The sequence below is a fragment of the Haliaeetus leucocephalus genome, unplaced genomic scaffold (assembly GCF_000737465.1).
Source record: "Haliaeetus leucocephalus isolate CR32 unplaced genomic scaffold, Haliaeetus_leucocephalus-4.0 Scaffold2, whole genome shotgun sequence".
Classification (NCBI taxonomy): Eukaryota; Metazoa; Chordata; class Aves; order Accipitriformes; family Accipitridae; genus Haliaeetus; species Haliaeetus leucocephalus.
The window spans coordinates 10208511-10234100 of record NW_010972438.1 but is presented as its reverse complement, the minus strand read 5'-3'; the positions used below and the strand labels follow the sequence as shown (position 1 = coordinate 10234100).

The window sequence follows — 25590 nt, the reverse complement described above, 5'->3', positions numbered from 1 at the left end:
GCCAGCCCCTCGCCTTCTGCTGACGTGCCCTACCTGTATGGAAATCAGCAGCCATCAGTGGACCATGAAGCCATCCTCGCTCCAGCAGCAGGGAAAGGAAAACTCCCAGTGGTTGAGGGATTCATGCGGAGACACAAAGCAAACCCACACTGGAGACCTGGGAAATTCCTACTCTCCTCCGCTGCCATGTCAGAGTTTGTCTTGAAAGATTTCCTTTCACAGGTAAGTATCTGTTTAATTACAGCTATTGCAAAGACAGTTAATAGCTGATGAACATGCCAGTATATTTTAATTGAATATATTGAGCACGCTGAACAAAACCACAGCTCTTGACCTTTTCTGTTAAGTGAAATGTTAGGACAAGTTTTTCTACATTCGGAGCCCAGGGAAAGTGTGGAGGGGACCACCCATTGCTGTTAATGGGAGCCACCCATGTAAATCCCTTTCATGTCAGCTCAACAATAGGCTGCTTAATGTCCAATTATTTTCATTTCATAGTTATTGTTCACGCTGGAAGGGAAAAAAGTGGGAGGAATGATCTGACTAAAGAGAGCGTTCCAGGTTGCACTGTCTCTGGCTACTCCGACCTCAGTCATCCCGCAAGAACACTTCTGTTGTTACTGCCTTGAAGGCCTCGGGTGATTTAATGCCAGTGGCTACAGTTTGTCATTGCGATGGGACAGATCTGTGAACTAACGACCCTTCCCTGCCCTCCCGGATCATGACAGGACAAAGCCAGATTTATTTGGGATGCTGGGAACTGCTGGTCCTTCACCCGCCCGGGCGCAGGTACTGCAGGGATGCAGTACCCAAACCCTTCACCATCCCCTTGCCCCAGCCAGCTTCTGTCTTTATTGATTTCTAACGAGCACGAGCTTGTGATTAAAGTTTGCTTGTGCCTAGGTACTTTCCTGAATTGGCGCTTGGGTCCTTACTCCAGCGAAAACTCTCATTGATTTGTGCTGGAGCACTGGCTGAGTGAGCCCTCGGGGACTGGCTATATATTTGCAGCATGGTGCTCTTCAGACACATGACAATTTCAGGGCAATTTTGTAACATTAAAACAGCATTACGGGTGTGTCTTTAGCTGCCCGTAAATAGAAACCTTGACTTGTCTATAGTGGTTTGATATTCCAAGCTAGGCAGGAACATTCAGTCCTGGCTTGCAATCCGTTTTATCACCAAAAAGAAATTTTGTAGGTTAGATAAGTCAAGAGCTTACTCTTGCAAAACTTCAGCCCATGTCTGTGAGCTGTGGTGAGGCTGCATCTAGTATTCAAGTGTGGGAAGAAAAGGCAAGGCTTTTTTTAAGGCTCATTAGAGATGGCAAAAAGATACAAAAAGACCAACATCATTTTACACTTGTAAAAATACCCCTAGTAGACTCATATTTTTTAATCTTCAGTACAAAAGCTCTGTAACTACAGCAAGGCATTAGTTTCCGATGACTAGCTACCTTTTTTTCTATAGCCTCTGGCATTAAAGCTCTCAGTGAAAAGACACTTTAGAGCTAGTTCAGGCAGTTCATTTTCTGTCAATCAACTCTCAGGCTGGAAGTATAAAGGCAGTAACATGACAAGATTTCTATTTTAATATCTTTACTCTTGATAAGATAATCCTAGAGGAACGGTGGTGATCAAATATTTACAGGCAGTGCTCACTGGCACAGTCTATTGTAAAATTAAATACACAAAATTATGTGGGGATAATGTTAATGTTGTGATATGAGGACAAAAGGCAGCGCGCTTGAAATGAAGGTTGACTCTTCTTAATATATCCTCCTCTGTGGCAGGGACTGGCACTGCCGGAACGGAGAACAGAAGAGCAGCTTTCGTTTCGCATTTTGTGACCTTTCTCGGCTTTTCAGTGGCTTGTTTGTTATTTAAACGTATTTGCGTGCTTAATGATCTTGATTTTTAAGTATGTATTTGTGTGTGTGTATCCTGCGTGTCTCTCTGAGATGCAGTAAACGACTAACAGAGCCTGGAAGAGAGCAGTATTTTGTCCTGAGCCGCCCTCTTGCCCCACTGTGAGCCCAGGTTTGGTCCCAGCCCTGGTCCCTGGGAACAGCCGGTGCTGCAAGAGGCCGTGCAGAGGCAGGGGTGCAGGCTGGGGATACACGGGGGGGTCTTTTCCAACTCGCTGCATGGGTCGGAGCGAGCAGTTACCTCTGGGGAGCTCTTTCTATGCACGCTGCAAATGTACACTTGCCCCAAAATGGACAGAAGTGCCCAAATTCCTGTTTTTTACCGACCGCGAGACCCACAGCAAATGCAGTTAGGGAGAAACCTTTGCAAAAGTGGATTTTTTTCTTCCCCTTTTCTCTGCGCATCCCTGGTGTGCGGAGATGGGACATGCAGTGACCTGAAGGCCCTGTCCCTGCCCAGGCTGTCCCGGAGGAGCGCTGGCAGCACCGCGACGTGCCGAGGCCCCTCCGCCACCGCTTTTGAATGCCGCTCCGCTGGGGCTCAGCCGGAGCCCCGGGAAAATGAAGCGCTGATTTAGGCTGAAAGGCCAGCGTTAGCTAATATGGGAAATTACTCCAGCAGTCATCACTCTTTTCCTGTCACTATGGTGACAAAAGAAATGACAAAAGCCTGAGCAGAAAGAGAGAGGGTGACACAAGTAAAGAGGGACAGAGCAAAAGCTCGGCAGCTGCAGCCGGGTCGGGGGAAGAGCCAAGGAGGGGACAGGCAGTGCTCGAAAACCGCGCTGGAGCCACCTCTCACTGACAGATGCCATCGTGCCCCACGCACGCATACAGGGGTTTGCAAAGCGACGCAAGTACTACACCCCAGTTACACCAAGCGCCACAGTCAATGCAGGCACCGCAGGCCTAAAAGTAAATAATAATCCTGGCCCTATAAGGCTTTCATGCCACAGCTTTAATCCTAATGCACTAACCATTGATTTTTGCACCTCCCTTCTCCGCAGCACTTGCTGTTTGCCGCCTGCCTTAAGGAGAGGGTCTGCAACCAGCTTGGTCTCCTCCCCGTGTTTCAGCTCTGAGGACACAGCGGGGAGGTCTGCTCTTTCCAGCCAAAGCAGTGATCCCCTGTGAGTGAAAAACACGTGTCCAAAAGGAAGGGGAAAGCACAGGGGGATGTGCGTGGAGGCAACCCAGGACCAAGGGGAGCAGCTGAAGGCAGACCAGGGACTCTTGCTGCTCGGCCCCTTGTCTCCACAACGCCGCTGGTCGGGTTTACCTCAAGGCCCTTCCAGCACCTACCATCTCCCTGTGAACAGAGACATAGTCGCCAGCTCCCAGATGCCTAAGCAGCAGGTTTTTGAGCTACTCAAGGAGGGGAATATCATGAAGAAACTCCAGAGAAGAAACTGGGCAGTGGCAGCAAAAAGTGAGGGTCCAAGGACAACTTGCCCAGGAGTCCCAGCTGGAGAAGGTGCCAGCGGGTTGGTGCCCATCCTGCAGCGAGACTCATCCCTGGGGGCCAGGAGGATGTCACCAGCAGATCAAACAGCATCCAATGACTTTGCCACTTTAAGTGGAATTTTTATTTTCTTGGAGTCACCTTCTAAAAAATGGGGTTGGGAAAAAAAAGGGTGGGGTGCAGGGGAGAGTAGAAGAGGGTGCTGGAGGGAGCAGAAGAGGGTGCTGGAGGGAGCAGTGGAGAAAATCTTCATCCTGAAATGCCAAGCCAAACATCCCCCCTGCCCCACCAAATCTTCCCCCGCCAAATCTTCTTTTTTTTTTTTTTTCCCCAAGAAGGAGAATTTTATTTTCCAGCCAGCTCTACTCATGAGTGATTGTGCAGAGCTCTGCTAATGGGCTATGCCAAGCTGTGGTAACCCTACAGAGCTATTGGCAGGAGAGGTGGCAAGTTGGAGAGGACTACAAGGGAACTCTGCATGATATTTTTTGATGAGCTGATTATTCAGAAATTTCACAAGAGCTGAAATACATCACTCTGTTCTGAAACTCACAGCCCTGCCAACACACAGGACAGCTTACATGAGCAGCAGCATTTTCTCCTCCACGGTGCTGCTGGCCTGTACATTAGGAACCAGATGCAGGAATCGGACAAGGCTTTTCGGCAGCCATCGACCGCAGTGACAGCAAGAGATGGGGAGTGGATAGAAGGACACAGAAAGCTGAGACAGAAATTATTTACTTTCATGGCTGTCACTATGTGTGTATTTGGGCTTGAAAGTTTTTCATTAGCTCCATGGGTACTGAGGCACTATGATTTTTCTTGCTTTAGAGCTAGGGTGTGCGATCACCCTCAGATCCCATGTGTATTCAGGTATTTTTATTTCAGGGGGTGCTCAGTCCCCAGTCACATTTCGGGATCCTGTCACAAGTCAGGAGCTGGCCTTGACTCCCACCATCGCAACCAGGAGCCTCCGTCTTCGATGTCATCCTGAGTCTGCAGCCAGGTCAGGCTCCCACAGAGACCAAACGGTCATTTTCCCCTCTTTGCAACATTAATTAAAACCAAAACACCATGTTATTTGCCCACAGGATCAAATGAGACCCTGATACCCGGGGGTGGGGTGCAGGTGCGCTGGGGGAGGTTAGAAGCAGCACAGAGCCTACTCCTAGCCTGGTCCTACAGAAGTCAGTGAAGAGCACTCTGGCTGAGCCACAGCTGTTTTGCTAATGAAAATAGAGGCACATAGGCACGGCCACTGCAGCCCCTTGGAGGAACTGCTCACTTCAGCGAAGCAAACTTTTAGTAATCAAAAAAGCCTGGGAAACTTGCTTGTGTATAAGGACAGGGAACAAGGGTCTGAGCCGTGTCACAGCAAGCACAGTTAGCTCTGTCCTGCTATGAAGCCACCCCAACAGGACCACTCGACTTGCACCATGTCCATCTGAGCCCCTGCACAGGTGATTTTTCCCCTGTTTTCTGCTTTCGGTGGAGGAGCTCAGCAGTCTGCAGCATCCCGCAGCATCCCTGAGCCCAAAGGCAAGCCCTGGGCATGACCCCAGCAAGGGCAAGCGGTTGAGGTTGGAAAGGACAAAGTTGGTTATAAAGCCCATCAATGCTTTCAGCACAGTGTACCCTCACATTTCCAGCAACTGCAGCACCCTGCCTGTGGAAAATTATAGGAAGTGTATGAATGATCCAGACACCATTCTCAAGGCTCAGGTCTTAAAAAAAGCAGGGGTTTACTCTACATACTGCTGCAGGATGTCATGTACTTCATGATCTGCCTTTTCTAATCTCTCCTTATCTCTCACTCCAATCCTTTCTCATGTCCCTCATCTATTGCAAATTCCCTTTTTAAGCTGGAGCGAAGCACATAAATATTGTCATGCTGCATAAATAGGTTGTTTTGTGCATAATGCCACAGGAGGCTTTTTTAAAAACAGGACCTTTAGTGCTGTGATAACGGCCTCCTCATTTACACAAATGAAATCTTCCATACAGCTCAGCACTCATCTGCTCTGCAGCCCCCATGCAAAATGGTTGGCGCAGCGCCCGCTCATCACAGGCTACAGAATTAATACAGAATATTCCATACTTAATAGGAAGCCATTGAGCATCAGGTTTGGAAATACCTTGCAAATGTAACTGATGCTCAGGTTTTCCTTTCAGTGCTTCCCTGGCAGCACAACCATTGTCTTCCTTCTATGTGAAATCACAGCTACTTTAAACATTAAACTGCAAAAGGACTGTTCATGTTAGCCCATTTGCCAGCATGGCTGACCATCCTGTCTGCTCACCTTTTCTTCTCTGTCACTTATTGCCCCCTGACCTTCATTTCCTGTTTATTCAGCCCCTGTTCAGGGTCTAAAAAGTGCAGACACCATTAAAATGGTCTTTTCATTTACTCTGCATGGAAAAAGAAATAGCGTTACAATCTGTAGAGTTTTTAAAAGGGTTAATGGAAGCTGCTGGTGGCCACATTGAGTCATGGTAGTCTTTGAACCAAACTGGCTTTTCAGGAGCAATATTTTAACAGCACCACAGTAAAATCTGGAATCAAACTTCAATGATTTTGCTCTAGTGTTTCTATTTATTTTTGACCAGCACAAAGACTTCAAACCAATGGACTGAATTCCTCTGCAGTATATAGCAGAGACAGACTTAGGGAAAATTATAAGAGATCATCCATTGTGCATTTTCGTACTTCTCAGGTCAGGTTGCAAACCTTTAGGACAGACTATTGTGGAGCATATTTATTTGTTCTGGACAGCGACCACGCTGTGCTGCCAGGCATGCAAAGCACTGCCAGGCTCTGGTTTGGACCCGACCCTGACCTCTTCAAGCCTTCAGGTAGACTCTGCCCCCCTCAGCATGGCTCTTATTGAACGACTTGGCACATTTTATTTTCCATCCTGAGTTCAGGGGACACAGAAAGCTTTGGTTGTCACTTCCCCACAATTCAAGAGCAAGATTACTGGTGCTCTTTTCATGCATATCTTGCAGACTCATTTCTTCTCTCCTCCATCTGTTGTTTGACGACTTTTCCTTTATTACATGTTAGCAATCAACAACTAACCCATGGTGGGCTTCTTCCTGTGTGGGGCTCCAAACACAGCATTTCTTGCCAACGGAGCATTCCACACGGGTGGCTGCCACTCATGTTGTTTGTTGCTGCAAGCAGGACGTTCATGCCAGTCTAACCCTAATGTGATTACTGTGCCATTAGCAGCTTTACATATTAATTGATTTGCAGAAGTGTTTTGTATCACCTTAAGCTCCAGAAGCATTGTGACAATGCATTAAAAGGAAGAGAGGAAGGAAAGATTTTAGGAAGTGTTATATTTCTTGGTTTTTATGAGTTGTCATACTGCTAAAAGAGCTAAATTTTCTATGATATAATAGCCCACATACAATAACTGAATCAAAAAGCACAACATGGAGTAAACGCTTTGTAATGTACCTAAACACAGTAGCTACCTGATTTTGCTAGCAGTTTATTTCAATTTAGGCCAAGGGACAATTTAAAAAGATTCCTTCCCAAGTACACAATTCAGAAAAATATGAGTTACTACTCAGAGCAACATTTTGAATCAGTACTGTTAGTTGTCTTCACTGAAAACTCAACCTTGATGATATCCAAAGGTCCAATAAAATTTTTCATGGAAGAATCCCATATTTGTAGAACATAATAAAATTGTTCAGCTGCAGCTCCAGGGCCACTGAGAACTGGAGAATGAGGTCTTTCTTTCTGAGGAGTTTCTTATATCACAGGATGTTTTTCAAACACTTTGTTACCTAAGAAATATCAAACATAACAGATAGTTACACATAATAGTATCTTCGATCTTTCTTAGTAAGACAAAATGTAAGGCTGTTCATTGCTAACGAGTTAGGTGCTCATTAGTATGTTCCAACAGGAAACACTGACAGCAATAGGCAAAAGGCAATGTTCAGTGTTAAATCCACACACAGCACATTTCAGCTTCTATTATAGCCTGTGCGAGAGAGAAAGGAGAAAATCCTTGCACACAACTATTCTAAAATTATGTATCAGAGCAAGAAAGAGGAGCATTTGTTTGATTTATTATCCACTTTTTCAATAAAGTTCACTTCCAAATAATACTAATGCCTGCCTTTCACATTGTGCTTTTCATTCCTAACTCACAAAGCACCCTCCAAAGGAGGTCAAGATCATTTTACAAAAAACAAACATGAAGTGAAGCCACCTCTCTGATGTCCCTAAGTAAGACAGCACAGTTCCCAGCTCCGTTGACCGCTAGTCATAGGAACAAACGATTAGAAAGGGCATCTTGTGTCATCAAATGCAGCTTCTTACTCTTCAAATCAATTTTGCTATAATAATCTCATGCAAGAATCTCTGGGGCGTGTGATCTCTTATATAAGCTCCTGCAAATACTCTTTCAAAATCATCATCTCTTGTATATCCTCATCCATCCTGACCCTGCGGTGGGACCCTACCTAATACCAAGGTATTACACACCGGTGATTTGGGACCATCACCCTGAAAATGCTCCCAGTCTCACACACTGGAGAATGAATGGGGTATTTCTTCCCATCTCTGTTCCAATTTTATGCATCTCTTGGTGGTCCACCCTAGTAAAAGACCTGTAGCAGGTGCTATGACAGACCTGGAAGGTGTTCCTGAAGCAGAGAAATAGAAATGCTGAGAGCCTGACAACTGCAGCCGACTGCAGCTGTGAAAACTGTGTGCGAAATCCCTGCACAAACTCCTGGCGCAATTGTTATTGCAGAGTTAACTAGCGGCTTGCAGCTGCCCCAGGTACTAATACAAACAGGGCATTTGGGTTTACCCCTGCACATACCTGTCCTTTTGTGTAGAGACTGACAACCTGGCAAACAATGGAGCCTCAGGTATGCTTAGCTTAACATATTTCCAATGTCCATCACCCCCTTCCTTTTTCAAATAACTACTTACCGGAGAAGTTGTTAATGCCTTTCCACCTACACAGCCTAGATACCGAAACTCACACAAAGGCAGCTTTCAAGCTTTGAGGTCACGTTCGAGTTGCTGGTTAGAGTGTCTCTCTGGGCAGTTCTATTACACAGCAGCAACAGCAATAGGACAACACGATAAAAACCTTTGCTAATAATTGAGCGTGAAGTGGGCTTTTTGCTTGGTATCTTCAGTTTTGTACCTTCACTTCAGAGCATGTTTAGAGCTGGCTTCAATACTCAGAAAATTATTTCAGCTTATTAAACACAAAGCTGTTACCCAACTGTTAGACAAGGGCACGGCCCCTGAACTTGCTTCCTGGGGCTGCGCGCGAGGCTTGGATCCTTGCTGCTGTAGTGGCTGCAACTCCCCAACCGCCCACTTCTTTGTTTGATTGTCTTTTCTCACTGAAACATATGTTTCCCCTTTTGATGGCATTTTGAGCAACAGTTTCCATTGTATGCCCCTCTTGACTGACAGTTCGATGGCAGCCTGTAAATTACTTGGCACGTGTTTTGTGAATCTGCTTGAAGGAAGGTCTGGCTGCTTAGTAAGTGCATTCTTTTGCAGGTTTGGGGGCAAGAGATTAGCACCATTTTAGCACAGGTTTGGGTATAGAAGTACTTGACCACAGTTGATACCGTCCTTATTTGAAACTCAGCATTGTCCTATACCTTGATTCTTTTATCCCAGCTCCTGGGACACAATGTCCATCAGTTATGCTCAGCTTTCCCCATTTTCTTCTTATGCAATGCGACACACAGAAAGCTTAATAATGAGACAAGAAGGGATCAGGCTGAAAATACTTGGTATTTGACAGACAGCCCAGGTAAGCATTCAGGCTGCTGGATGTGCAAGTTAAGAGAACATCTGGCCCTCTGTCAACTTTCTTTGCTAACAGTAACGCATTTGCTGCTTTGCCTTTATGTGGTACAATCTTGCCTGTGTCTCTGGCCATGATGTTTCTACTGTAGCTATAATTACAGGATCCAAGCAGTGCTGTATGGAATTCATGTACTCTTTACATCTGAATTAAATGGTCACCTATAGGGAAATGGAAGTCCAGAGAATGAGGTGTATAACTTTCAGCACAGTACTACTTCGAGCCTCAAAATAGAGCCCTGGAATAGGTGTGAGGGGGACATTATGTTTATGGTGTCCTCGTACAAGAGGAAGACATTTCACTTATAACTAACTCTATTGCAGCTTTGTTTTCCTAAGAATAATGATATGCTTCAACCAGAAAAATAATCAACCTCAACGCTGAGGCTGCTGTGCATTAGCACATCACATTGATTTGGGGAAGCCTTTTGCCCTGAGCCTTCTAGGGTGGGTATTACTGCTGTACACAGTCACCGCACTTCTGGCTGTTTACATCTTCCCTTGAAGAGATAATTTAATTCCTGTGCATAAACCTTCTCCCTGCTGCAGAGGTGGTGGGTCTGGATGTTTTACACTTCAAAAATACCAGTAAGGGCCAGATTAAGTTTGTCTATTGGATTTCTGTTGATATTAACTTTCCTTGCATTCCATTGAAATGACAAAAAGATTACTTTATATCTACTTAGTGCAGAAAAAAGAGAATTTGGGGTGAAAAAGCATAGATCCTATGATCTGATCCATCTTCTCTTTGTTATTTCCAACTACTTAAAGCATAATGTCACACTGAAATGCACACTTGGAGCGCTGCATTCTCTTCTCCTGACAGATTGTTATGATGCTTTCCAAGGTGACCTTCATAAAACATATTTCTTTTGAAGCTTATATTTCACTCTCAGGTCATAATAGTTTCACACAGACAAGCAAACCGTCAGCTCCTGCTTTCTAATTAATGGTTCTTGGAGGCTTCTGAGTGGGGATATAATTAATAGCACTTAAGTCTGGAGTGCAGAGAAATCTATAGCTGATTGCTAGGATGTGTATTTACTTAGGGATTATATGCAAACAGCTCCTAAGTGCAGCCATGAACAGCTCTCCACAATGCTCTCTGGAAAGTCCCTGGGACCAGGCACCACCTTGAGCCTAACTCCAGCGTAAGCACTCAAAAAATTGCCCTGCTTACGAAGTGAGGCTCTGAAACTGGGGGGTCCATGCCTGCTGTACTCTTTCCCCTGTTCCCATTCCCCCTACCAGCATCCACAGCATGTTGTATTTTGTATGACTGCATGATGATTCGGCTTGCTAACAGGCTGCCTACAGCGGAGGAACATCTGTTGGAGAAAATACCTCCCTCTGACCATGTCTGTGCTCTCACTGTAGCAGCCACGCAGGGGACAACCTGCTCTGTGGTCCCCACTGCATGGCATGTGCCCCAGATCCAGTCTGTGGATCCACTGCAAGACAGTCATTACTTTGTGTTTTTATTCAAAGTACCAGAAATCATAGGAAGGCTTTTCTTACAGCAAAGCAACCAAAGAAGAGCGTTGCAAGTGAGCCATCTTGTCATACTTGCCTAAATTTAAGTGATGGGATTGCTCTTGCGCTCACTCTCATACATGCAGCATGGATTGTCAGAGGTGCTAGAGCAAAACCAGATGAGAGCCAAATTGCCAGTTTAAATTCCCTCTGGTCAGCTGCTGCTAACAGTGGTAAATTCCCTGCTGAAGTCAATAGAACAGCACCTTTTCACACATGCTGAGATCTTGGTGCAGAAGAGGCAGCTGTGAGGCAGGATGAGTGCTCTCAAAGAATGCGATCACCTCTCTTTCACAGTGGGGTGAAAAAAAAGGAATAAAATTCATATTTTTTGACAAAGTTGAAAAGATTATATTCTCCAGAAACGTTGCCAGACTGGGGATGAAGGGAAGAACTGACATCAGAAATCCTGTGCTACTGTGCAGCACACATTATTTGGAGAGATTTTTAAATGAATTTTGCATGTGGAATGACACAAAATATTCAGATGGTTAAGCAATTAAAAGCTATTGAATATTTGTAACTCAAAAAGCACTAGGCAACAGAATATCATTGTCAACCCCTTTATGCAAAGGGACATTTTGACATTGTACTTAAGACTGACTACTTTTCTAATGGCATAAAAGTATTACTTCAGTTATGCATAAAATAGGAAAACTTCTACTGAAGCTTGTGGAGCCTGGTTCTTTCTTCAGAAACACCACCACAGAGTGAAACTGCCTTTGAAGAGAAACATTTTTCGTATACTATCTGAAAGTTAGTAACTCTTTTAATCTTTAGCCTTTTTGCTGGCATGTGTAATTTAAAATGCACAAAACAGACTATCAAAACACTCACCCAGCTATAGATAGTTAGAAAATTTAAAAGGTGCATCTGAAAATAGGCTTGGAAATTAAGATGCTGCATCAAGTCTTGCTCTTTCCCCACAGATCCACCTCAAAGTGCAACCAGTTATCAAGCACAGCTGACCATATGACAGCCAGTACTGAACAAGGAATGGCTCCTAAAGAGGTCAAATCTTGGTGCTACTAAGTAAGAGAGTGACTAACTGGAGCACCAGCATGTATTAAAAATCCTGTCCACAGAAAGGTTTTTCTCCTTTTCTTGTCCTCCCACATGAAGTTCTGCTGAACTTCAGCTCTGCAGACACAGCACTGTGAGCAGCCCCACAGAGCCTGCACATGCTGAGGGGGTTCAAGAAGTGACAAGTCCTTCAAACGAGATGGGATACAGTGGCATGGGGACATTCACTGAAAGACCAGAAACATGTGAAAAACGCAAATTCACTCACTGATTTCAGTTTCATCCGCTCTAGGCAATTGTACACATGAATAAATTATTTTAAGACAAATATTTTCTCAAGGGTGTAAACTTTGCGAGGCTAAATGGGGTTCATTTCTTTAAGCAAGTGGCTGGATATTTCTGATCATCTGGGGACTGGTGTAGAAGCACTCAGCTGTGGCTACCCAACCAGCCAAGAGGGATCAGCACCAGCAAATGTAGTAGGGAGAGAATCAAGAGCTTCTTGCCTTTTTCAAGTATTTCTTAGGAAGAAGAAAAGTCACCTGCAAGTTCTTCTTGATCAGATAGTCTATAGATACAGGTAAAAGGTGCTACTGTACCTAGTCAAGTCATATAGGAGTTGTGACAGCTGGGGAAGGACTTGTGATAAATGTAAGCGTAGCTGGAAAAGCTCTGAAACACAGCTCAGTGTGTCCAGGCTAATCTAGCTGAGCTGGACTTCTTTGAACAAAACACTTCAGTAGAAAAATAATGCATGAGGCCTTTAAAATTGCTATTTATTGGCTCCAGAACACCCACATGCAGCTCTTTCTGACATTCCCTGTGCTGCATGAGAAAACTCAAGTCAAATAGCATCCAGGTAAACTTATAAATGACAAAATAAATCCTTTGTAGGTGAAAAACAAAAATACCTTTGAAGAGGGATGCATATAACCTTGTTGATTTGCCAAAAGTTTTCAATCTTCATCACTTTAGAAGCAAGGTTAAGAGAGTAGATGAAGGTTGAGAAATTCAGAAGGTGCTCACATATACCTTTATCTCAGGTTCAGAGCCTTAAACCTCAGCAGAAAAACAATGTCAGGGAGAAGAGATTGACAGTGATGCCTTGTGTTGGGAATCAAGGGTTGGAAGGACTGTCTGTACTAGGCAAAATACTCTCATGATAATGATGCCAGTAAGATTTAATTTACCAGTCTGTTCTAGGAAAGGTAATGACCTTAATGTCATGGGGAACTTATCAAGAGGTCATCCATGCAGATACACACTGATTTATTTTCATAATAAATGGAAATAAAAGTCCAGCCACATGAATTTGCTTGCAGGAATGAATTTATACCATCTATCCAGCTTTGCATTTAGTACCAGAAGAGCCTAAGAACATTTTATTGATATGTGGGGATTTAATTCCAACGCCTTTGAGAATCTCTGCAGAAAAGCATTTCAAATTCATTTCTAACCAGACCAAAAAAATTCCCCCCAAACCTACCAAATATATAATGGGGAACAACATCACATTGGAATAGGAATGCACCATTTTATCCTAAGTAGCATTCATTTGCTGTTGTGCTATAGATGAAGTACTACATAATGCCTCTGTTAGTAGAGAAGAGTGCTTTCATATGCATTACCTAAGGATATGCTCTTTCTGGCTGAGTAATTCATTTTTGAGAAGCATATTTCTGAGAAGGTGAAAAGTGAGTGTCTAAATACAAATCCATCAGCCACTGTGGAAACCTGACAGTGTAGTCCAAACCCTGGAGGTCCCTAGGTCCCAGATGCTGAGGACAAGTTTCCTTCACAGATGGGAATTCTGTGTGTTACACAGCTTTCTCTGTGCCAGTCCACAGAAGCATTGGCACGGCTAATTTGGCTGGAGAAGACAAGAGCATGGTCATCATGCAAGAAAAAATGGAAAGGAAAAGAGTCCGATGAACTAGCCCAAATGGAGACGACAGAACGGCACAGGAGACGAGAGCTGCCACGTAAGTGTGCCACGCACACTGTGTAGTTTAGCTCAAGATTTCTCAAGCTGGGCTGCAAGCAGTGAGTCACAGGCAGAGAGGAGGGATATTTATGGGATTTCAGGTCTTCGGAGGAAAAAATATGAAACAGTCAGAAATGACAGAGAAATGAGAGTGCTGGATGATGGCAAACAACATATGGGGAACAGGGGAGAGGGAGCTTTTGGCATCGTTGCTGCAGCATACGTCCCAGCGTAACTCATATTGATCTCCGGGGGCCAGTTCATTTCTACTGGAAGAATCTGGCTTCTGGGACTCCAGGTACAAAATGAAAAACTCTCAATTTCTAGAGCACCAATGTCAGTGCTTGCCAAGTGTTTTCTCTTTTCTATTCCTCCCTGCAAATATTTTTTTTCTTTTAGGGCCAGTGGAAAATTTAGCAGAACAGGCAGTTTTCCAGCAGGCTTAATTTTGAAAGTGAACTGATCAGATGATTTAAGATTTGACAGATACAGTTAGCATTTGCTTATCCACTCTATAGTCTGAATTCTGCTGGGATTTTGTAGGTATAGATGTGGGCGTACACAGACACACCAGGTTTTAGCTCTTCATAGAGGTACCAAGGCTAAAACCAGAGGGAGGATACGTTAGGTTAGACATTCCTCTTAAGTAACTGCTGATGATTCTGATTTCCAGATACATTATTTTTTTCCTGTCTGGAAACTAAATGCTCTAGGATGGTGCTGATTTGTTCAAGAAGGAGCATGTTATTTCAGACACTGCTGGAGTGCTGTGTCCTTTTGGAAACAACACAAACCTAAGAGCTCTCATTTCTTTTGTTCCATTCTACGTATTCCCTCTCTGTCCTGAAGAAGCCTATGGAGGCTTGAACAGAGTTTGGGGTGTTGCACGAGTAAGTTAATGTACAAATCATTACCTCTAATTTTCCTGAAAATACTTCTTCAGAATTGCTGCTTCAGCTGCCATTTCTTCTTCTGTCCTCCACTTGTCAGGGCAATCCTCTTTGTCATGTCGTTGCAACTTTTTTGAGAGAGGAAGAAGAGAAAAAAAAAAACCAAAACAGTCTGTTGATATTTTTTTTCCAGTTTTATTGTCAAAGTCAGGGCATACCTCTATGCAATCTAACTATTCCATGTGTCCGTGGGATGCAGGGACCTGGTGATGAAGGGTGAAGGTTACTAGTTTAGAGCGGTGACAGTAGTTAACCGGCTCTGATGGATTTATGATGATAACACAAGGTGCCAGGTTGAATGATAGGCAGTGACAGAGTTCACCTTTGTGAGCTGATGGTCAGACACCTTGCAAGTCTTTGACGCAAAGCTGGTAGGTAAGGTAATAGGATAACAAACACACTCAGGTATTTTGAAGTGCCCATTACATCAGTGGAGTGAGCTAGGCAGAAGCTGCCTAGACACCTTGTCAGTAATTCACGTAAAATTTTCTCTCTGGCTTTTCCTCTGCCCATGGGGCCGCCTTTCCCATCAAAGACCTATTGTGATAACAAGGCCCTGTTGCAGCTGTTTCCTACCAGCAGTTTATATCAGTAGTTTTCAGAAGAGATTCATTCCCTCGCTGCACGCAAGTTATTAGTCCTTCCTTGCCCTTGTTGAAAGTGAGACACATCCCTGGTCTAGAAACAAAACCTGTTATTTTAAGTATAACTATGTTTCATTGATAATTTACCGGGGAAAAAGATCAAAAGTATGTGAAACGTTTAATTTTTGCATCTAGCTTGCATAATATGCCCACGAAAATAAGTTCCCATATGCAGTAAGTATTAAGTGATATTATCCCAGGCATGACAATTACAAATACATCCTTCGTCTCTCCAGAAGGGAGAAGCTGATAGTTTTGCTGCTCTCCAGAAGAAGGGAGTTCTATTTTATGGTAAATATAATGTGCCAGCACTTGAGTGACTATTTGTACACATGTCCGTTCAAAGAATACCTGACACTCATCAAGGCAAGACTACATTTACAACAGACAGCAGAAACATTTGCATTAACAGCTTAAGTATTCAGATTTTCAGTGTGTCTCTAGGTACAGAGCACAGCACAGATTGTATTAATGGCATCAGTGCTTCTGAGGAAGATTATAATATGGAATTCTTGTTAATGTCACGAAGTTGGAAACTAATGAATTTGCACCTTTTATTCCTGGACAAATTTTAGTACAGAAGATGAAGCAGTGAAAAAACAAAGATGAAGCAATATTGAACCTGCCAAGCAAACTGCATTACTGTATATGGCATGTTTAGCAATAAACTAGGATTGTTAGCATACATCCAACTCACAAATACTTTTATTTGTGCTGTGTTTTTCCTACTCTGAATTTTGCTGCCAGCTACAGTCCTCTGTAGTTTTACATTCTGCAGCACAGATTTCTTCCTGCTCAGCAGACGAAGCTGCATTAGAAAGCTATTTCCTTTCATGCCAATACAATACAGTAGCTGTAGGCAAATTAAAGTGTATTACTGTTCGACTAGTAGAGGACTAATCTTCATTGTTACATTAGCTCTAGGTGTGTTATAAATCCATCTTGTAATAATGCTACAGAATTATAGAGAAAAATTTAAAAGCCAGGAACCGGTACAGCGTGTACACTGCCAACACGCATCTGTTGTGCCCATGTGCCTGGTCTCACCCACTCTACGCACCTATACAGCGTATAGGTACCACAGCTGAGCTGGCCATGAGCGGGAGTTATAGGAAACAGCATACATCATCCTGTACTTCCCATGGACTGCAAGCACTTAGATGCACCAGGACAAGCCAAGTGGTGGTAAATCAATTATCTGTCTGAGGTGTGAGCTGTTTTTCTAAAAAAGCAATATCTTGCTCATTTGACCTAGCATCAGCAGAAGATACAGCAGGCAACAGCTAGAAGGCAAGGGCGGGCAGCCCCGGTTCCTCAAGGTCTCCTTGTTTAACCTGCAAGAAGTGCTTTTAGGGACGTGATTTGGCTGCTGTTCTCCCTTGCTATCCTGTTTCTGCACGACCCAGGTGAGAGCTGACTCCAGGAAGAGACTAGTAAAGTGAGGACTTGACTTGTAGTTTTTATTTTTATTTTCCCTGTTCAAAGAAACTGAAGTGAACAGTATTAAGGAGGCATATCCTGAAGTGGCTGCTGCTGTTGTCTAAATTAAAACTGTGTGAAGTCACAGACCGTGGTGACTTCTCAAAGCTGGCAAAGGAGAAGGTTTATTTTGCTACATAACTGCTAACCTTTAAAAATAATCAATCTTTGACTTAAGGTTAAAACAGATATATGGGGAGCAGCAATAAATTCTGAAACTTGCCTGGAAACCCAAACTACTTCAGCAGCGCTGGCTCCTGGTACACAGCTCGCAGTACCACACAGCAAGCCCCAGCCTGGCACGAAAGCACTCAACACAGCCTTACTGCGCTCTGCCACGGCAGGCGTTCACACACCTCTCGTACTGGAAAGATGTATCCGCATTATGTAGACACGCTGGTTATGACGAACAACAGACTGCAGTGTTAAATCACTGCCACGGCCAATGTATTCATGGTTCAATTGACTTATAGATGAATATTATTTCAGTATAAAATTGTTATGTCTACCCAAACTGGATCCCAGGACTATTCTGCGTTCAAACCTCTTACCGAGTCGGCAATTTCTGAAGTGCAATAAGCAATTATCACCCCAATGCCACTTAGTTTCTGATATTATCTAACCACCACTGTAGAGATTTGGAAAACTGCCTCTGGTGGCTGCCTACCCTTCTTTGCTACCACTATCCTGCAGCTCCAGTACAAGCCAAACCATATAGCTAACCACTTTGAAGCGCAATAATTAAATTATGGGTAACCTTGCTAGATGATGTTCTAGATGCTAAACATTATGGAGGTTCAAGATCAACAGTACCAATAAATGGAAGACAAATAAATTAAGGGCTGCTGATACCACATCTAGCTCAGGCATTCTACCCGCAAATTAACAGAGGCTGGAAACCACAATGCAGGCACATCTGTGCACCTGCCCAGTTCTTCAAATCTTCTCTTAGCATCTGCTAGTGGTCTCCAAAGGTGACAAGATATTATGATCATGGATAGATTTGGTCTCACCTGGTTATTTCATATGTTCTTATGTAAGGTACTTTTCAACCAGATCTCCATGTGAGGGCCTCTGTAAGCAAAAACTACTTTATTTATATCTTTTTTTTAACAAAAAAAAAAAAAGAGGCTAAGACAGGCTCCATAGTATTTTTGCTGAGTTGTAAAGCCACTTTCAGGAAAGAAGAACCTACATATTTCAGTATTAAATTGTATTGATTTAGAATTCGGGTGGGAAACAAACGTAACAGTTGATACTTGTTTCTAAGGGACTTCTGTGCCTTGGAGTGTGTTCTTATTCACATGCACATCCAAGTCCCAGCTGTGCATCTTTAAAAACATCTGCTATTGAAAGTTTGGATTATACAGGAGAAGCAATACTCTCTTGCACCTGGAGAACACTCCAAGGTTCTGCTCAAAGTAAAGGGAAGAAAATACCTCTATTTGCCAGCTATCCATCTGTAAAAACTAGTGATTTCCCCTTGTGTTTTCTCCAGTCAGACAGAAAAAGCTGGAGAACTTGAGCTGACATCCATACTCAGATATATCCAAACACAGACTAGCTTGAAGTCTGTGGTACTTTCTGTAGAACAATTCTACTTCTGCAAGCTCTGAACACCCCTCCCCGCCCCCAGCCTTCCAGAGCCCCACATCATCTGCCTGACATGATTCTCTGAGAGAGGTTTTGCCCAGATTTCCCTGGACAATCTGAACAGAGGTGGAGATTGACTGATCCACATCTTCTCAAAAACACTTTGGCTGCCTTCTCTGCGGTTCCTGGAACAAGGCTTCCACATTACCCAAAGGCCCCTAAACAACAACTGTTGCCCTTCTTGCAATAAATGCTTCTAGAAGAAACCGCTCACTTTCAGAATCCCTTCCTAAGCAAATGCATGCATTTCCAGTTGTGATAAGTAGCTGCTATTTCAAGTGAGATGAAAATACCACATGATGAGGTTACCAGAGTCACTTCTGTGCAAAACACTGAAGTAAAGGGGACAGATTTTGCCCAGGGTCTTCCAGAGACATCCATGGGGTGATGGGACCAGCGCCAGGGGCTTTTGCAGAGCTCTGCAGGCACACCAGGCTCTCCTGACAAGCGCTCTTTGGTGGGTAGCAGAAGACTTCTTGTCTCCCCTGAAACCCAGGTCTCTGTAGACGTGGAACAAAAGTGCAGGGAAACACAGCCTCTTCCCAGCAATGTTATGGTAATGTTGGCCAAAGCTGGCCAAATACAGGCTGTAATTTACAATCCCTACACTAAGTGAAAGAAAGAAGAATTAGGAAGCTATAACAACAACAAAAGGGGGGAAAAAAAAAAAAAAAAAGAGCAAAGTTATAAGTTTCGGGTGAGCCTGGCAGGAACAGAGACGATGAATACCAAACTACAAGAGATGGGTCTCCATGGTGTTTTATACTGACATGAGCTTCATCCTCAACTCTAACCAAATCCTTCCCTTCCAGGTTGCACCCCAAAAAGGAAGCAGCATTTCTGGGTATCTGGACAGCGATTCCTCCTGCAGAACATGGCATAGGGGCTGGGAAGGGGGTCTGCTTACATGCAGCATTGCATTGCTCAGTCCAGAGTGCATACCAAGGCACAGACAGGGCAGGTGGCAGTCTATAAAACCTTTTCTGTAGAGCTCCGAGCTAGTCACCATCTCAAAACTGCTGGTACTTGGCCTGTTCTCATAAGAGAAAGGTGATGCAAAAGCATCACACCAGATAGACAAGATGTTCTACTGCAAAACTCTGATAGCCCCAAATTCTCTGCAGCCAAACCTGTTGTTGTATTACAGGAGTGTCTCAGAAGCACAACCATTAACAACAAGGTAAGCAACCGGATCAGCGTAGCTCAGATAACTCCGAAAGGAGAGAAGAGGATGAAAGAGCATGCACATTTCTTTTAGACAATTTCTATTATGCTAACTTTTTCTTTTAATATTCTGAACAAGCACCAAGACACACATTAGTCAATTCTCTAATCGCAGTTGCCCAGCAAATTACACACTGTATCTGCTCAACATTCTTCAAGCACTAAGGCTCTTGTTTATAACTTAGTACATCTTCTTGCCTTGCAGTACAAATAAATGCACTATTTCTAAGATATGCCCTTCTTCAAGCAGATCATTACTGATGTCTGACTCCTTGGGCTTCCTGATAAATTATCCTCTTCTTTCACCTCAAGCAGAAAATGCTCTTCCACCAATAATCTATGACTGTCAGTCTTGATTACTTGTAAACAGTGGAGCTCTTTGAATATTTCTGCTTGTGAAAAGTGTTTATTTTCTCACTCATGTCTCCCAGTGTGAGATGCTGGCAGACCTGACAGCTGTGCTTTATGTTATTTTATTAAAGTTGTTAGTGCTGCAGAACGGTCTATGTTTTTATCACTGCAATTCTTAAGGGAAACGCAATATTGTTTTATAACACATTCACATTGGGAAACCTCTCCTTCTTGCCCTTTGCAGTGGAGCCCAGAATTCTCAATGCAGCAGACTATAGGGGACCTGGGTCTATGACTAGCTGTTGATTGAAGTAACATCTATATTATGGTTTGTTTTGCTTATGCCATAACACCAGCAGAAAAGCAACCTGTGATGATATAGAGCACTAGCCAAAAGTATTGGGGAAAAAAGCTTTTATGGTAGTTAGCACTATTCTCACTCCCCGTGAATATTTACTGTTGATAGTTAAGAGTTTATAACTTCCAATGCATTTAACTAAAAGAAAAATTATAGTGATAGAGAGTAATTGCGCCAAACTGCAGCAACACAACAAAACTCAGCTGTTTCAGCAATGATAAAATATAATATTATCAAAACCAGCAGCTAACAAAAAATGAACGAATTTTTTGCCAGGAGTTTGGATCAGATATTAGGCATTACTTGGCTTCTGGTGTTCACTGTTATGAATACCGACCTTGGGATACCCAGGCATCTTTTCCGTACTCAATTCCCATACTTGGGTGAAATCTGCGGACTGATATTTCAGCACCAGATTAACATGTGAACCATGAGGGGGCTGAAAGTCTCATCTCTCTCCAGTGGCAACCCTTATCCAGAGACTAGAGACAAAAACAATCCCAGGGCTGCTACACGTACATCTTCCTCCAACTCCCTTACGGACCCGGAGCCACGTGATGAACACACACCCACAGCACATCCCTGCCCCTATTCTTGTGCTGCAGCAAGCAGATGTGGTTGGGCTTCATCCCGAGCATCCCACCATGTGGGAGAAAAACTTGAGGACTGAGCTGGCTATGGCTGCTCAGCCCTTTGGTGATATAGGACCTCCTGGGCCTGGTGGTGACTTCCAGCCATCTGAGCCTCCTCTTGTACCACTCTTACATCAACTTAACTCCCAAATTGCCTCCTTTGCCCTCTTCTCCCTGGTCTTGTCCTCCTTGCTCTTTTCCCCCAGTGCTTTCTTTCCTTTCACTTCTCTTCATATTCAGCTTATATCCTCATAGTAAGACTTCATTTCCACCCCTCCCCACAATGTAATTAAACGTGACATTTACTGTCATTTATCTGTATCTCCTGCTACACTCTATCCTTTCTTCACCCTCTGCTGTCTTGCTGAAGGGAGCATGAGCTTTTTGGCAGGCAGCCTCCTCTGCCAGTCCGTGCCTCCTGTCTCCATCCCATTTGCCTTCAGTTGTGGTTTGAGTCTCAACTTGACTAGCAATGTAAAATGAAAGAGTAATGAATGAAACGCAGCAGTTTCACAAAGCAACTTCTCAAGGTGCTGCAATCACATGGCCCTAAATCTTGTTTTACCTACCTGGGGGTAATCACTGCAGGAGCTCCCAGCCCTGGGCATGCCCCAGCTGGGTATCTCCCCCCTGCAAATGCTCCGGGAAGGAAGGCAAAAACACAGGCAGAGAACAAGCATGACATGCTCCCCCTTGACCACCTAAGGGACCACCTGCGAGATATTGTGTTAAAACAGTGCAAGAGGCCTGGCTTCCCCCCATCAGCCTCCACGGGATCAGGACCTGTTTCGGAGCCCCTTTTGCCATTGCTCCCACTCTGCAGCCTGAGCAACTCAGGCAGTTCAGCACTTCCCGCATCTCTGGACCTGTCTCCATATTTAATTACAGCTACGAGACTGCTGTAATTTAATCGCTCTAATTTACAGTGAACACTGCAGAAAAAACCCACATCCTATAATTTTCTCATCTGCTGACTTTGCTTAAGATTCTATATCATACTGCTATCTGCATTTGCATGAATCAGAAATCCCTGATTTTGGGGTGGTTTTGACTTGCCACATTAAATCTGAGTTATTTAAGGAAATGGAGAAGAAGCCCAACTTGCCTGCATTCTGTATGAAACACAATTTTTTAACTATCTACTGGAAAAATCCTTCTCCAATTGTTTCACCACTTCTGCATGAAATATGCTGCTACCCCACAGCTGCTGATTTTACTGCTGCAAAGCATATATTCCATTGGAAATCTCAGTTTATTAAAGCTGTGTTTTAGAGTGGTGGGTTTTTTTCCTCCTATCGAGTCTTTGTCATGGTGACTGCAAATATTTTTTCAGTTTTATTGTTGTGCTTTGGGGAAAGACTTGAACCTCACACTTCACGTGGACATATGAATAACTGCACCCTTTTTAGCAAAGCACTTAGATGAAGAGAATTTTGTGGAAACACACATAAAGGTTAAATAAAACCCTTAAGCATATGTAAGTGCTTTGCTAAAATAAATGCTGCAAACACTAGTTGTTAACAATTCTGCATACAAAAATTGATAAAAAAAGAAATACAAGAGGCATCCTAAGAAATTTGCTTTTGAAAGTAAAAAGACAAGTAAGCCCATGAGCAGAACGATGGTTGTATAGAAAACACATTCGCCGCTCGGTGAAATATGTAGATTGCACTCTGAAGAGCTTAAATCTTGACAGACTTCCAGTTTGGCTCCAACTGAGATAAAATTCTTGGAAAGTGAGCACATTACAAAGGAGATACTTGAAGGAATACCCACTGGGGTAAGAAGTCCTGCCAAAGACTTGGAGAAATGCTATTTACAACCTGATATGAACCCAGGCAAGAATCTATAAAGGTGTTTGGATACATTTTCACCGTGCCCATTATCCTCCTAGTTAGCAGATAATGTTATAAACACCTCTGCAGTCTTCCTCACCTGGGAAGAAAAGGTAGATGACTCTGGGGAGCTTCCTAATGGCATTGGCTAGAGAAGGCATTGAAGAGAAATGTGTTGCATGGAGACCTGGGTAAGAAATGGCAATGTCATCAATGTGATAATATTGGAGGAAATGTTATCCTGTGTGCACAGCCTGCCATGCAACATTACTCATTTGGAAAAAGGCTATTTTTAATCAAGGAAAAGCACTTTAATCAAGGATAGAGTCAGTGATTCAAAAATTTCATGCAGGTGCATGTATTACTTGACTGAAAGCCTTTTCCCAAAAGGTCAGAGCTGCAGAGTGATGTGCATGTCCCGCTCCAAGAGCAGAGATAACCTCGAGGCACCTGTATCAGGCTGATGTATTCTGGCTCCCGACGCGGGGAGTTTCAAAGTCAGAACTTCCCCTGCTAATCTTCTTAACTTTAGACAAATATTTGCCATACCCTGAGCACACTCAATAAGATTCGTGACGTGCCAAGGAAGACACATGTGTATTAGGGAGGTTGATTTGGTTTATTTGTTTTCTTTGTATTTTTTCTGCCAGCACAAAGGATAACAGCTGCAGGTCCTATGGCATTGGCACAGAGCCGGTTCAGTGCGCAGGGGGACATGAGTGTGCCCCCGTCCCCTGGGGGAACTTCACTCTCCTCACCACATCTCTGGGAGCTGCAGGAAGAGCCCACAAAGGTCAGAGCAAAGAGCAGATCTCTTCTCTGGGGAATTAGCTTATTCCTATTTAACAAATCCCAACCCCCACCAACAGTTTCTGAAATTAAGAAAACATTCAGTCAATGTGTCCCAGAGTAACTCATCCTCCAAGTCACTCTCCACTGACTGTAGGAGGATTTTAAGGAGACTTCAGATGTCTAAAATGACACATAGCCCATGCTTGAGGTAAGCCAGTGGGGTTTCAAAGCCTGCTTTTGTGTGTGCTTCTCAGGGGACCCCTCAACTGCCAACAGACCTTCCCAGGATGATCCTGTCTGCTTTCCCCACAGCCCTCAGGATCACAGCACTCCTGGATGAAGCTACATCCTCAGGATGGCCTTTTGTCCCAGGTATCCCTCAAATACTTCTTTAGCTTTCAGCCTTGCACACGCAAGGCCACCTCGCCTCCGACATTGCCTCCCTGGGATTTAAGCAGCCAATACCCTCTAGTAAGTAGGTACTAAAATAGGTTGAGGAATAAATTGCTCTCATTTAACATTCACTCCGAAAAATATGGCTGCATTTATTATGCAGCATATTGTTTTATATACTGTTTTGTTATAATAAGTCATGTTTAAAATGTCATGACATTTAAATCAACAGCAGTAAGGGGGAAATGCTGAAAAAGAGCAAGATGATCAAAAAGGATTTGAAAAATCCTGGTGAAACATTATGGGCCAAACACCCTCATTAAAGTAAAAACAAAGTCACACGGGAGCTTAAAACTCACCTATGAGAAACCCACTGTAGAGAAACCCACTCTGCCCCTCCAGGTCTCTGTGTCACGGTGGTTGTCCCGAGGTGCAGCGGCCGAGGAGTGGGTGCCACCACCGGCTGGGCACTTGGGGCTGGCCCTGGCCAAGGGACTCGGGCACCTGCAGCAAAGCCCTTTTGGTGCTCTGCATCCCTTGGCAGGTTTAGCCTTTCTCTGCGCTGCCCTTTGCCACTGAGCCACTGCAACACTCTGGAAAACTCTACTGAATATGTCCTTGGAACTTGTTAATGCCATTTGTCTCAGTGAGGAGCTTTATTTCAATGCCCGTGCTAAGTTATATGAATGAACTTTACATATAATATAAAAGCCTACTTTAATGTGGCTTCATAGCCTTTGAGGAGACACAGAGACTATCTACCACAGATGATCTACATGCATAATGGCAGATTTTCACCAGAAAGACCTTTAATGTTAAAAAGAAAATAGCTCAGATCAGAGGAGCTACTCTGTTCCTGCAGAGTCAGTGCTCATCTTTTGTATCAGATCTGGACCCATATGCCAGCATCCCTCACTGCTGCCTCCATGCTTCCTCACCCCCCACCAAGGGAAAAACAACTGCAACAACAAAACAGATGGCGATGCAACGAAACATTAAACCCAATCCCAATACCTGAGCTGTACCATGAATATTTCACTGAGGCATGGGGTAGAAAAGACAACAAAATGACCTTTTCTAGCATCTTAAGGGATATCTAACCTTGTAATTGCTATAGATACTGAAGACACACAAGATGGAGACCAAGACTATTTAAAAGAAGCTTGTATATTTTTAAAAATTAGTATATCTGTGTTCCCATTATAACTTGCCGATATGAATGACATTTACTCTTGCTCTGAGAAATGAAAGAAACTCTGAAAGACAGAGTGCATTAAGAATCTATTGATATTCCACTGACCTAGTGGCATAAGAACCAGACAAGTTTTGTCAAGGGCAAATGCCCCAGACCCTGCAAATTCATCTCTTAAAGTAGCAGTAAAGGGGAAAAAAATATATCTTCAGGGTCTAGAATATTCATAAAACCCAGCAGAGGCTTGCACTTCTTGATGTTGTGATGGCAGTGGATGGCACCAGACCCATATATGGGA

At 43.6% G+C, this 25590-nt stretch overlaps 1 protein-coding gene across 1 annotated transcript in view; it reads right to left on the bottom strand.

Annotated features, from left to right (window-relative positions):
• Nucleotides 1-6830: 6830 nt before the first annotated feature.
• Nucleotides 6831-25590, bottom strand: part of FHIT (fragile histidine triad) — a 443079-nt gene continuing 424319 nt past the window's right edge. Inside the window, exons 6-7 of the mRNA XM_010571031.1 lie at nucleotides 14704-14807; nucleotides 6831-7187 (exon numbers count right to left, since the gene is read on the bottom strand). Coding sequence (XP_010569333.1) covers nucleotides 14706-14807 — 102 coding nt within the window. The 3' untranslated portion in view covers nucleotides 6831-7187; nucleotides 14704-14705. The remainder of the gene's footprint in view (nucleotides 7188-14703; nucleotides 14808-25590) is intronic.